This window comes from Gavia stellata, chromosome 3, assembly GCF_030936135.1.
Source record: "Gavia stellata isolate bGavSte3 chromosome 3, bGavSte3.hap2, whole genome shotgun sequence".
Classification (NCBI taxonomy): Eukaryota; Metazoa; Chordata; class Aves; order Gaviiformes; family Gaviidae; genus Gavia; species Gavia stellata.
Window position 1 is genome coordinate 73725099 of NC_082596.1, and position 14729 is coordinate 73739827.

At 36.0% G+C, this 14729-nt stretch overlaps 1 protein-coding gene across 1 annotated transcript in view; it reads right to left on the reverse strand.

Annotated features, from left to right (window-relative positions):
• Nucleotides 1-3605: 3605 nt before the first annotated feature.
• RPRD1A (regulation of nuclear pre-mRNA domain containing 1A) overlaps nucleotides 3606-14729 on the reverse strand; it is a 43182-nt gene continuing 32058 nt past the window's right edge. The window contains exon 7 of the mRNA XM_059815431.1: nucleotides 3606-3757. Coding sequence (XP_059671414.1) covers nucleotides 3608-3757 — 150 coding nt within the window. The 3' untranslated portion in view covers nucleotides 3606-3607. The remainder of the gene's footprint in view (nucleotides 3758-14729) is intronic.

Genomic DNA, 14729 nt, shown 5'->3' on the forward strand with positions numbered 1-14729 from the left:
GAACATTAACTGAGTGAAACAGACAAGCTAATGTTACTGCAGGCTGTTGTTTCATTTTCAAAAGGAGTAATGAAACACAATTTCCAAGAATGGTAATTTTTGCAACTAAGGCCTTCACATTTATTTTTAAAACCAGAGCAGTGGGGTGATATTCCTGATATCTTTCAAAACATTCTGCAAAAACACAGCTTGAGCCTGCAAACACTAGAACATACAAGCAGTCCCAGTGACCTCCAAGTTAAGCATTCTCATATGGCAAAGAGCTGCAGGATTGTCTTTGCTTTTTTCAAAGAATGCTCAATAAAAGTGCAATATAGTGAAGCAAATAATCTGATTATTATGCTTTTATTATTAGATGAAAAATGTTCAGATATTTTATAATTGTGCCTTTTGTAGGGTGGGCATTCTGGTTTGAGTAGAGTCAGACCAGGCAGGGTACAGCCACCCATCTTCTTTCCCAGGGTGGTAACCCCCCAAAGCAGTTCTATTGTATAATCCCATCTACAGCTAAAACGTTGTGCCTCCCAGAGTTTCACACTGTTATTTCTGTTTTGACAAAAGTTGACATTTGTTTTGCTTTTCATTTCCACTCAGGCATGTTCTCTGTTTTAGTTCCTAGGCACCCTTCCTTTCCCCACCCAGACTCTTTTCTTCCTGAGATGTCAGAAATATGTATGTTAAGCTTTGGAACCTGAGAATTTGGAGGTATTTTTTGATACTACAGGGCTGCATTTCTATCGTATCATGTTATCTCCTGCTATACTATTACAGTTACAATATAAATCTTCTAACTAGTTGATACCTGATGCCTTTCCCATATAAATAAAAAACAATGTACCATTCAGCCACTAATATATGACACTTGCTATAAGAGTGACCTTTACGTTCCACAAATCCTCTTTTCCAAATAAATGTTGAGGGATCATTTCCAAAAACCCAGCTATGAAATACTCCTTGAAGTAAACCATTTCACAGTAAAATAAAGAAAAATATATCCAGAAAATAGCACTCTCTCAAAATTAAAACTTATATACAGCAAGAAGAAGTTGAGATTTTTCCTCATTCTTTTATCAGTTCTACATTATCTGTAGATAAGCAACATTACCACTACGAGTTATGAATAGGAAAAACAAGTCTAGTGAAGTAAGTGTTGTGTCTTTTTTAATACTCTTGAGAGATGAAGAAAATTCAGCATTCAACTTTATCATTATAATTATTTTTAATTAAGGTAGCAAAAGACTGCTTAAGCTTAATTCCCTATGGTTTTGAGTATCCAAGACTTCGATCCTTTAATTCACCCTAAACAAGCCATGCCGCTGCACTGACAATCACCTCTGGGTACAAATTAAGTTTTCCATAGATGGGATTCAACCATGAATTCACTGTTTATCCTTCTTGGTTTATTATTTATTATTCTTAATGGATTAAGCTGTTTTAATAATTATTAGAAATTTGGTGCTATTCTTTAGCAAAACTGAACATAAACTGCTACTGTAATGCACATACATGCATACATGAATTTATGAGCTGAGTTTAACGTACTAGAAAAGAAATATTTAAAATATCAAAATTGTGCCTGAACATTCATTTTCTTATCAAGAATCTCTGCTGAAAAGATGCCAATAAGTGTTATTTAATTTTACATATTAGACTTAAACTAAAGAAACACCCCTCTGGATTCATTCTAGTTTTTTCCTATGAAGTGGAAAATTGCCACTCAAAACTTACAAATGTTTGGACAGCTAGTGAGCTCTGATGAACTATTTTCAGGATTCTTATCTATCAGTCCAAATTTTTGATGAAATTCATATTCTACATTGTATGCTATGGAATGCTATGTCAACAGCTTGTATTTTAATTTTGGGGTGTTTTTTACCTACTTAACTGAGGTCTAATTCATGGCAACTTCCATGAGAAAAGATAGTTGGACTGAGGTGCTTATGTCCAAGTGTAACTAGTTTAGAGAGAAAGATTATTCTCCATTCACATCCAACAAGTATTCTAGCTATTAGCCTTGCAGACATCAACAACAAGTGACAGATCACTACCTTCAATAATTTCACTCCAGCACTATTTTGAATCGTTGTGTTTTTTAAAAAGGAAGAATAGATTTTTTTAAAGAATTTGCTTTCATGTGAGAAGGAGTGTTAAACTTGTAAACTGTGAACTTAACTGATGCAAAACAATGCCTGACAAGTGCAAATGAATGAAATGCTATCATTAAATACTCCAATGATATATCTAACTCAAACACCTGCAGCCCAATTTTAAGGCCATCGAAATGCCAAAGGTACAGGTAGGCATTTTTTTAAATCACTCAACAATTACATGCCTAATTCTGATTGACTGAAAAGTCTAAACTTTCTGGCAATCTGCTAGATGCCTGTCTGTATCTTTAAATTTTTAAGTGAACTTAAAAGCTGGTACATAGTATGGTAACAAGGACTTTTCACAAAGTCAGCTACCTGCAGACAAATACCACGTTTTTGCCATGCAAAGGACTTTTTTAAAAACAGACATTCGGCAATAATTTTCCAGAGTTTAACTTATACACAGGCTTGAACTGTCTGCTCCTGTTCTGTGAGAAAAGACAATCAAGATCTAGAAATGTTTGCTGGAGCAGGTGGAGGTGGGAGGCTGGAAGCCAATGCTGGCCTCCAGGGTTTCTCAGTGGAAGAGGATGTACAGCATGGCTGGATCATTGTGTTGCTGCATGTATGGATCATACATAGAATTGTCAAATTTTAATAATGGACATTTAACAATAGGGACAATTTAGAGAATGACCTTTCAATTTAATTAAAGCTGTAAAATGGCTTCGCATTTCTGGTATTAACCTTTTTAGATGGAGACAGATGTTCCAGAAAGGGATTAGAGTACAGATGAATGGTCCCTCAATTTAGAAACTAAGCAGCTGTAAAAAGAAAGTTACAATTTTGAAACATAATTAAACTTGTTGATTGTATAATTTCTTATGCTGACTTCTAAATGATACTAAAATATTGCAATATTTTGAGTCATTTAAAGATCGGCTAACATATGCATCTGTAACATGATTTATGTTTTCCAAGACAAAATTGGTTACTCACATGTACTTCAAAAAACCCACCTGACTTGTTTTGGGATTTGGTAATTTAAATGTAATGGGCAGTAAGATCACTTTTAACTTTGCGTTAAATTGCATCAACCTTCCTGCAAACATAAGCTTGTGATTTCCACGTTTCACTCTCTCCCTAGCAACTGAAATGTCTCAAGTTAGAAGTATACGCTGATAATATGTTGATCTACATTAAATATAGGGTACATAAGAAAAATCTTAGCATGTTTTTTACAGGGCACCCAACTAAAATCTTTACAAAAGATAAGTTAATTATCCATTCTTCAATGTAATAGACACAGATGCCACTTTTATAAACGTACCCTTATGTTCACTTGCCAATAAAATAGTAAACAAATCAACTTTTTAAACCATTTTTTATAAATTATTAGAGTATTTTTACTGACACTCTCCAACAATATACAAAAATAATACTACAAGAGTACCAATCAGTCTGACCTACCCCTCATTTCACAGAAAAATAGAGGTTATGGAAGGATGTTCTTGTAATCAATCATCGCTGTAGATGTCTCCTGCAAATGGTAGGTGTACGTGGCTGCCCGTGACATTGGGAAGTCGAGACAGATCAGGCAGGTTCTGGATGCGTGACCTGAGTTCTTTCCGTACCTGGGACACTCTGGCTAGTTTGCGTTTGTACTCCTGTAATGCAGAAGAATTCAACATGAGACTCTTTTGCTAATAGCATCCCTACTATTTACTGCACTTGACATTTTCTAAAGAAAGTATTCCTTCTGCGAGTTAGATGACTAAACATCCTTTAATAGGTGAGAACCCGGAGAACTGGGTATTCTGGAGGCAGAGGTATCAGCTCTAGCATTTTCTCAGCATCTGACTTTGGAAGCATAGCCATGGGATTTTTTTGCTTTGTATTGTAAGTACATAAACGCTAAACAAGGAAGAAAATCCCAGTTAACACAACAACACACGTTTCTCCATGTGACTAATAGAATGGGATTACTCTTAGAAACTGTATTAAAGATAATCGATACGCATACTCTACCACTCACAGAGTACAGGAGGATAAACTTACTGATATCAAAGAAGGTACTCTCAGCTCATACGGATGAAAGAATAAAAACCAACCAAATACCACCTAATCAGCCCTGTTGATCAACCCCACCAAGCTAATCAATCATAAGTATTTTGTATTAACTTTTATAACAAAACAATATTGTATCAGTACATTTATGGATCTAACCCTGAGTTTTCAGAAACTTTTTGAACTGGGGACTTAGGATTTCACATTGTGTTGGAATACAGGTCAAAATACTCGTAGTTCATGTATTCAATGATTACGAGGCACTTTTCATATGAAACAATATTATACAAGATAAAGTATTTAACATTGTAAACCAGTGGATTAGAATATAGTTAGTGCTCACCTATTAAGAATATGAGACATAATGGAGAATAATACCAGCTTGTATAAAATGAAAACAGTTATTCCAAAATGTAGGAAGATTAGGGTACAATTTACAGGAATATTTACATTTTAAAAACTTGGAAACACATGTCTTTGGAGAACAGAAGAGACTAAGCATTAGCAGGCAAAGCGTCACTTCATGAAAATATATTTTAATTCACAACATATCAAATGCAGATGCTTTTGAGCATGGCTGCAGGTTTTGCTGCAGCCGGGGAATGGCTGGAAATAACAAGAAATAGTTAACCTACAAGTTGGATAATCAGCCCGTGGATAACCAAGATCTCATTATTATAGCCACTTCCAAATAGTAGTGGGGAAAAAAATCTACATCATCCTGTAAAAGTGCCAAATATAAACACTTGAAAGTTCCAGCAAGTATAAAAACACTGTGCAAATGTCTATAAAAGATAACAATCATGCTATTTACAAGGTCTAAACATAATTTTAAACATTTTTCTATACTGTTAATAGGATGGAGTAAAAAGGAAGACCAATGAAAAGACCTTTTGGTAGTAGAACCCAATACAGTAGTACAAATGTTAAATACCTGGGGCATGATCAAGATTATTGGACAAGGTCCAACACATATAAAAACACAGTTTGTGACTCTTAGTGGCAGTGTGGCCTTCTTACCAAGGGCAGTAACAGAACCACAAGAAATCTTAAATTCTTAATGAGAAGGTAATGCATAGCTAAAAAAATGAATAATTAAATCTTCACATAAAAGGAGAGAAAAAAGTGTCCCTGAATTAGGATCATAAATTCCTTGGTATAATTTGTATTTAAAAATTAAATGTTACATACAGTTCAGAGTTTTATGAAATACTAAACACAGTGAAAACACTACAGATGCCTAGTCAGCAGAACTGTAAACACTTGGTGACGGTACACAGGGCAAAGCAGCATTCCTTTTATGATAGAGATCACCCAAAGTCTTACAACTGAAAGTCCCGTGGTCCTAGGAAAACTGTCACTTGCTCACATTTGGCCAAAACTTTGGCACAAGTGACTTCAGGACGTGGCTGTGGAAATGAACGGCTGTATCCTGATACTGTATCCTTACAGTAATGCCCAAAGGCCACAAATACTTTACTATTTCATATCTAATATTACAGCAGCATCCACAGGTCTCAGTGAGCTGATTCTGTGCAAGAATCATAGTCACAGAGTCATTAAGGTTGGAAAAGACCTGTAAGATCATCAAGTCCAACAATCAACCCAACACCACCATGCCCATTAAACCATGTCCTGCAATGCCACATCCACACGTTCCTTGAACACCTTCAGTGATGGTGACTGCACCACTTCCCTGGGCAGCCTGTCCTTTGCCAGCATGTAAAAAGCCAGTAACAGAATACTTCTTGGCCTTCTCACTATCTATTTTAGTCCAGATTGCAGAGATATACTACTGACTATTATTTCAGGGAATAGATTTTAATGTCAAAGATAAATTTCATTGTTTAGTAAAACTAACAATTTGGCAATATACAGAACACTAGTTAACCAGAATCACTATTTTCAGAAGTAGGATGGCTGGAGAGTGAGCATTGGGCAACGAGGGCTTTGAGCAAGCTTGAAGCTAGGACACCTGGCCTCTGTTGTGAAAGACGTACTGCTGTACAGAAGAGGATGAGTTGAACTGTAAGCAGAATCAAAACACTCAAAAGGCCCAAAATTAGTAAAAGAAATTAACTATAAAATCATTCCAGCAGTTAATTCTTGTAAATGGTGTTTGAATCAGCTGAATCCTGACTAAGTTCTTTGTCTGTCAACAAAGAATGTGAAGCAGCAAATCAGTGTCCCTTCATAAGCTCGAAGCATGATGCTAGGCAAATACGCACAGATCACACTTAGCAGGTATATGCTCTCAAGACTTGACTCCAAAATCTGAAATGTGCCTTAAATCAGATTGCCAGTTGCTTGACTCCATTAAAATTCCCTTTAGCTGATAATAAATCATTTCCATAGTAACATCACATTTCTGACATCCAGCATTTTCCATATAAATTTTGCCTGGGACTTGTTGCCTAGTGAATATCAGCTTGATCAATATTACCAACAGTAGGCTCCTTTTTCTCACTAAGGAAAATGTTCTCATAAATTTGGTCTTCCATATAGTACAGTCATCTTCCTCTTGCCAACAACTTTAGCATAATGCACGCTCTCAGGGAATAAAATCTTGTTCCTTGTGCCCTCTCAGAAATGGAGATCTCTGAGAAAGTTTGCTCAAGGTTGTTACTATAAAACTAGAGTAAATAAAAAATTACGTAAGATTTTATAACTCATTATATTATTGATGCAGTATAAATTGATGCAGTATAAGCTACAGAATGCAATTTTAACACAATTTTGGTAATCCAAAGCATATGTGAGATCTGCAACTACAGGTTAGATGTCCATGAAAATCCTCCCCCACAAGCAGAAATATTATTCACCTTATCCAGAGCACCTCATTTTCCATGACACTCCCCAAACCATTCTAGAAATCACTGGAAATGTCCAGTTTTCATGAGTGGTAAGCAAATTCAAAAGAGGGCTGCTTTTCAAGTACAGTGACTTAGCAGTTTTGAGGTACTTTCAGAGAGGCTGCTTTTCACCATTTGATTCTATTTAAAATCACTAGTCACTTCTGAAAGGGTTTGCTTATATACTTTTAAGGCTGCTGATACAGTCCTGGCATTAGCTAACTAGTCCTGGACTGTTGGAATACAAGTATCAAGCACTCATTATCAACACTACTTGTTATATGTACAGCCTTTATTACTTTATCATAATAGCAATTATAGTAATATGATTAGTAATACTGCATATAGCAGTACTAGTAATCATAATAGCATGTACCTGCAACTTTTTTCCTCAGTGTATACGTTGAGAGTGTGACTTAATTAAAGCAGAGGAGTGGGAATGGGGATATCTAGGCGTTATTTCTGATATTGTTGGTCCATTAGAATGCTGTATACTATATAACCAAGTAACAATTTACCCATATTGTTGACACTTCTAACTGCAGAAATCCTCATGGAGAATTTCAATTTCATTATGTTGATTTTAAGATATACTTCAAACTACCCCTATGTAAATGAGACAAGATTCAAGCTACTTACTTCAAACAGTCAAGGACAGGCAGAAGTATGATGCTTTCTTTTGCTACACTGAGCATAATTTGTATTGCTTGATACCTATGGAGAACCTTACTCTTGGGACATATGCCAACCTGATGTACAGAATTAAAGTCTCTTCAATTTCTTCAGTGGTCTAAGATAACACTACTTTCAAGCAGTAAGTTTTTGTACTTCCAGTCATAAAAGTAGGTTTATGAGATAATTAGAAGAACTTACTTTGCTCATTAGAATTCCACTGATTACCGTAGTTTCCATTACTTGACAGTGTAGAATATGGATATTTTGTGAAAGCAATGCTAACAACATATGGATTCCACACCTAGATTAACGGTAATTCTCTATCAAGTAAGTACTAGGCAAAAAAGCCAAATAATTTTTGATTAGACACTACAATCATCATGAATAATAAAAATGTGGGCAGGCCAAACAGGCAGTGTACTGCAGAGAATATGTTCCCTTCCAGCTGAAATAGATCTTAATATAGAGTTTCTGCAATCACTGTAGAGATGCTATAGCTAAAACAACTTGAAACTTCATGGATAAGCTTTGAACCCTCATCTGATCACTAAGGCTATGGCATGCATCAAAACACTGTGTGGCAGAAAAAGTATAGCAAAGCGAAAGAAACAAAGTCTGATTCCAAAGCAAGAATAAAAGGTTTGCAGAAAACACAAATATTTAATCTGCACCCTTGTTAGCTACAGAAAGAAAGGTAAGGTGGAAATCAATACTCTCAATACAGAAAAACAAAACTCAAAAGGCTTAAAAAGCTTTTAAGGTGTTGAGGCCACGCGTGTAGATCAGCATCCATGGCCTGTATGTACATTGTATTTAAAACTGAGATCTCTGACTTTCTAGGTCCGCTCCAGCCTTCCAGTTTCAGATGCAGATGTCAGAGCTGTGTCACAGAGCAAAGGCTTCTCACACGCTGTGTCCAACAGAACAGAAACCACTAGAAATCTTCAAAGGCTCAGACAAAGGCAAATGGCATGTGATACCCTGATATCTAGATTTTGGAGTTCAGAAATACAGTATTTGTTTATAGACTCCACCTTGTTAAAATCTAATGCCTCACCAAGTCTGAGTATTTTTCTGCAAGGAACACTGACAATTAGATTTGAAGGAGTCAGACAAGCCTCACTATCACTCTGGAAAACAGATAAGCAGGGTTAAATTTTGTGCAGCCTTTAAAAATCTGGCATAGCTCACGTTCTTCACCAGTATGATTAAAGGCTCAACCTATTTACCAGTGTTAAGGATGAGCAAAACCCTGAAATAACTTTCATTTAAGATACCGAACAGAGACTGAACACATCTATATGCTTCACACACACACACAAAAGGTTGAAAAATCAAGGACAGTTATGACAAGCTTAGGAAAGGACTGACTTAGCTAACCTTCCATTACACATTTTGCCTGTTTACTAGAAAACAGATTTTTGGAAGAAAGCTTCAACTTTCCAGTATGTTAGCATCTACCAGTTTTCCATTAGGTCTTAACACATTTAGAGCAAAATAAATAGCACTGAAGCAAAAAGCACCTACCTAGTGACTGCTTTGTTTATTCCTTATTGTTCTATGCATTGCTCCATGCATTACTTACTGTATGCATTACTCTGTATGCAGATTTACTAATATTCTCATAGGTTTTCTAACAGCATACTTCACCATTACAAAACACAATTTATTCTTCAGAAAACATTTTTGAGCTGATAGATCAAATTGAAATGCAACCTCTAATTTTGAGTATCCCATTTTTCTTAGTACTTAAAATTACCAGGAACTTAATGCTTCAAAGCAAGTTTTCTAAATTAAGTTAAAATATTAGAGACTCCTCATCCTGTCTGCAAATGAAGCAAGCGGAAGCAATGAACTCAGAAGTTTGAAACCCACAAACTAAATTAGTGACCATCTGGGGAAAGCTTGATTAAGTGACTTTGTCTACCATCAACTGTTATGCCATGGTACAGACAGGAATACACTGCAGATCTTGAAATCATAAATTCCTGAGTGCAGCAGTAGTAAATAGGAACAAAGCATTTTACCAGGATATTTCCCACCTGAAGGGTGACTATCAGAAATGTGAAGATCCTTGTGAAGTGGTCACAAACTATTCTTTCCATTCCTTGAAAATGCAATTTCTTTGTCCAGCTCCTTCCAGCCTAAACCTGGATCTCAAATCTCGTTCACCCCAGTCTTGACTCCTGGTCTCCCATCTCCATTCCTTGAACACTGTTCCTAGAACAAACCTCTTTGTCCAGCAAGGCTTTTCAATGCCTCTCAGAGTCCTGTCATGCCTGTATTCACATGCAATACAAACTCAACTGGTTTTTGCCTAAGTGTTTTTTTCCTTCCTTTCTGGCTCCGTATCTGAATTCCTCCCTCTCCAATCCTGGTCTGCACTTATCACTTTGTCTTATAGTTTTGGCTGTCGTCTGGTTCCAGTTCCAGCTATTTCTCCCCAGTCTTATACTCAGCCTGTCCCTGTTCTCTGCCTATATAATACCTCCATCAGATCTCTCTATCACCTCATACTAGTTTTTGCTTCCATTCTCTTAGTCCAAAGGAATTCCTGTTCCTCCCATTTCAGTTCTACATGACATTATGCTTTTCTGGCCAGTCATTCCCTTTCTTGTCATAGCCAGCTGATCTCCTATGCCATTCTTTACTGCAATGTCTAGTCCTGGATCCCTTCGTAATCTCTGCAGCCTCTGGTGCCAAGTTCCATGGGAACTTGTCCAAGTTTTGCATTCAAACCCATTGACTTCCACCTCCTCATTACTTAGACTCATGGGAGCCATGGGCAACCCACCCATGGAAGAAGTTCTCTGCTCTCACATCAGATGCTTGGCCCATGGTCAGCCTAGAGAACCACTGTATACAGTTGTAATTGCAGGAGAAGTCTTCTTTAGCTCAGGCTGGAAAACCCTTTGGCAGAGAAGCTCTTCATGCAAGTTAGAAAGGTTTTAAGAAATCTCTGATGAGCATATTAAAAGTAAGATTTTTCCAAAAGCTTATAATTTCATTAAATGTAGGTTGATTTTCATTAGTATATCAAAATGCACGCCCCTGACAGAAAGGATTTCCCCATTCCATAATACTTTGAGAAAGAACATGAATTACATCATCTCAAAGAAAAGGTCATTTTTTAAGATTATTACAAACTTGTCCTCAGCTTTATTCTTGAAGATTGTGTTGACAAAAAGTTGGTCAATGTTTGGGAAAGTTAAAGAATAGAAAACAGGGACTTATAAGCTTAATTACCCAGAGTATTACTAGATTTACTTAGTTTATATTTACCTCCATTCAATCATAAAAGGTTCACAGTGATGAATATTAATTTATAAAATAAATTACTACTTTAAAAGACTTTGATTTACTTAGAGAATCTCTACGGGACAATGATTTAATTTAAAGCATTTCAGGATGGCAGATACAAGCAGCAGCTTGAATGAAGGATGCCATTTGAGGTTAAATTTGGTCCCCTTGTGTTTTATTATCTGATACAGCATTTTTATCTGGTTGAAAATTTAGCCATTATAGTAAACTCAAAGCTACACACTTCCAAGAGATGCTTAAATTACACTGAAGTGTAAATTACACTTATGTTTCAAATCTTGGCTGACAGAATGAAGTTTTGGAGAACTTCTGATGACAAGCAGTCAGCCACTTCAGAACAATTCTGAGCAATTGTGCTCAAATATTCAAGTTGATACTCTATACAGACACACTTACAAGGGATAAAGTAGAACAGTTTTGAAAATAAGAAAATAAAAAAGATGTCTGCAGGCTTAGAGATAGCTTCTTAAAGTTTCACCTATTCACAAATGATCTGAAGGAAATCCAAATTAAAGGATATCAGGGATCAATTTTAAAGGAATATATGAACGAAAAATTTTGATGGTCTGTTAGAAAAAACATGCCTTTAGCAATGCATTTAAGAACAGTTGTGTAAAGTCTTCAGGCTCAAATATTTACTGTACCTAACAACTGAACTGTAAAAATTGCATATGTCAGACACACATTCCTCATTTCATGCAATCCTTGCCTGCAGGTCATTACAACAATCTCAGTTCCAACTTCAGATTCCACATCTTTCTAAAGCTAATGCTGTGCTTGTCGAACCACAAAAATGTGGACTTTGATGTTCGTTACTTAACAGAGACAAACGGACATCTGAAAGTATGAAAATTCTGTAAAGCCAAGACGACATGTATCTATTTTGAAGATGAAAAGTGAACCTGAGAATGAAAAGTGACTACTGAAATGTGACTGCGGGGCACTAGGTAGGGGATTTATCTATAGCTAGCTAAGAGACAACTGTTTCAGATCTTTTTCTTTTGTCAAAGACAGATCTACATAAAGTAGAAGCATGAGACCTAGTTTTATTGCAGCAAGGCTAAGTACTAGTAGCAGTCTAATCCAAGCAGTAGAGAGCTTAAAGCAGGCTAATGTAGGTAGCTTTTGCAACTGCAGTGTAGAGCCACTCAGTGTTAACCTGTGAGCGACAAAGAAAATGAATGAGAAGTGTTTGAATCAAAAGTGTTTTATTGACCTGAGATTGGGTATTAGCTATATTTCAAGTGAAATAAATAAAAGTAATACAGAGAGAGGACCTCAGCTTTCTGCTACAGGTGAGCCCAGACTGTTGACCTTGTTCATTTAAGTGATCTATCAGTGCAGGTCTATCCGTGCAAAACAGGTCTTGGACATTTTGAACAAGCTCTTCAAACTATTTATTTATTTATTTCTGTCTTTTATTTTCTCAGTTCATAAATGACTCCTATCCAACCTGAAGAAACCGCTGTGAAGGACAACCACCTTACAATTCCAGAACAGTCTTACCTGAAGAGCATGTGGCTATTTCTTAAAGAGGTTTTTAAAGAACGGTTCTCAAAATAAGCCAAGAAATGCCAGGCGGTCATCCAATGTGTGTACACTCTAATAAATTTTATCAGCTAGATAGTTTTATTTTACACTTGTCAACTCATTCTCACAATTTCATTAAGTAGGTTGAAACATCCATTTTAGAGACATGGATTCTAAAGAAGAGGATTTAGTTACAGCTCAAAGATAAGCATTCACAAGCTTGATTTGCTTTAATGGTAGTTGAAAGTGTTCAGTGTCACTTGAGAACTGAAACTGTAGTTTACGTTGACTAATGAGAATAATTATCTGCGTAAGACAAACTGTTGATATGCTGCATGGTAATTTTGTTTTTCTCTCCTTTTGTGAGTGAGAAATAGATACTTCAAATACAGTGTTCAGTGATGGAGATGGGAGCGTGAGAAAGGTAAAGTTGGAAAAGAAGAACTACACAGGAGCAGTAGATGTTCTGAGTTACTTCTTGAAACTGCCCTTCATATGTCCTGTGGGAATATCTCCAGTGAAAACTCTACCATGCATGAAGCAAGTAAACAACCACACCCCTTCTACAGCCAACAAGAAAGGAGCAGAATCTTAATTTCCTAACAATGCACATAGATACAAGTTCTATCATTTAAAAATCAGTGCTTACCCTCAAGCTTTAGTATTAAAATAATATGATGAGAAAGTTTTGCATAAGGGAAGCAATACCAATAGAGAGCACAGAGCAATTACAAGAGAAATTCACAATGTAAGAGTCTCCTATCAAACAACCAATTTCAGGCAGCAAATTTGGCACACCCACCCATTTTTGACATTATTTACTCAATTCTGAATTGCTCAAATAGCTAATTTTATAATAAAAAGGGCGTAAAACCAGGTTGTTAGGGCAGAAATTATGAGCAACCAGAGAAGAAAAAGTCTAGAGAGAAAGCAGAACACAGAACAAGTAAACAACATTAAAAAGAACAAGGAAAGATATTTACAGTGTTTTTCCTGAAGTTTTCTTTCCCATTATGAACTATTTCCCTCTCAAAAGCCTACAGCTTGCTATAACCCCACTAATGCACATCCTTCTGTGATGTACTGATAAAAGAAAACATGTATCAGATGTTAGCAATCATTTCTATCTAAAATGTCTTAGCTTTTTAAAGCATCTTTCATCCATTCAAGCCACCTATATTTCATTAAAAAGGTCTGTAAAATTATTATCCTGGTTTATACAGAAGCTCTAAGAGTACCTGTACTGTTTTCTGTTTTGTAGGTCTGTATGCAGTTGTGGATGAAGTGACCTTGGAAGATTAGGTCATCAGGAGAACATAGTAAGTTAAATGTTGTTAAAGTAATTTATTACTATGATATTTACAAATGAAATCACGAGTAATTCAGTAGACATGTTACAGAGGAATGCAAATAATGTAAAAAATTATTTCGTTCTTCCAATTTTCAACCATTTTTTAGCAAATGTGTAATTTTGGAATGGTGGGGAACACAGGGATGAATCATTGTTTGGAAAGTACAGCATTTCAGGTATCCCTGACAAAGATTTTAATGACAGATTTCTGACTACTCAGTAGGTAGTAATAAAATACCTAAACACAGTTACTCTTCTTCATCAGTACCTTTACTGTATTTCCTAAACTAGTTATTTGGGTTTCGCCAGTGTTGAAAAAAAATGGAATTATACAAAGTAGTAAATCACATAAATTCCCTGTTTTGCCATGTGCTTCTTGCATGTCAGTATGCAAGTCACTTAGGTACATTTTCACCAGGTACATTACCCTGGTGTTTTTTGTATGACAGACACTCCAAATTTCTCTCTTATTCATAAAAAATCCACTCTCACAAACTTGATACTGTTTTAAATTTGTATCAAAGGTTCCAGAGAAAAACTCAGGCTCTACGTCCATTTGTACAGGCTAAAATGAGAACTTAAATTGTTTTAAAATGTTGTTTCTCCTTACAATACCTCAGGAAAGCAGGGAAGTATGTGGTTTTTATCAAATTTGGTTTCCAAATTGCAAAATAATTCTATCTGTCTCATTTCACTGGTAAGCTGCTTCAAATTCCCTGAGAAAACAACACCTGAAGTAGCAATGGAGACTGTACTCTTGCTGCAGAAAAGGGCTTACCATTGTGGCAAATTGAATTGAATACAAATTGAATATACATGGCTTGTAGGGCAATTTAAGAACTT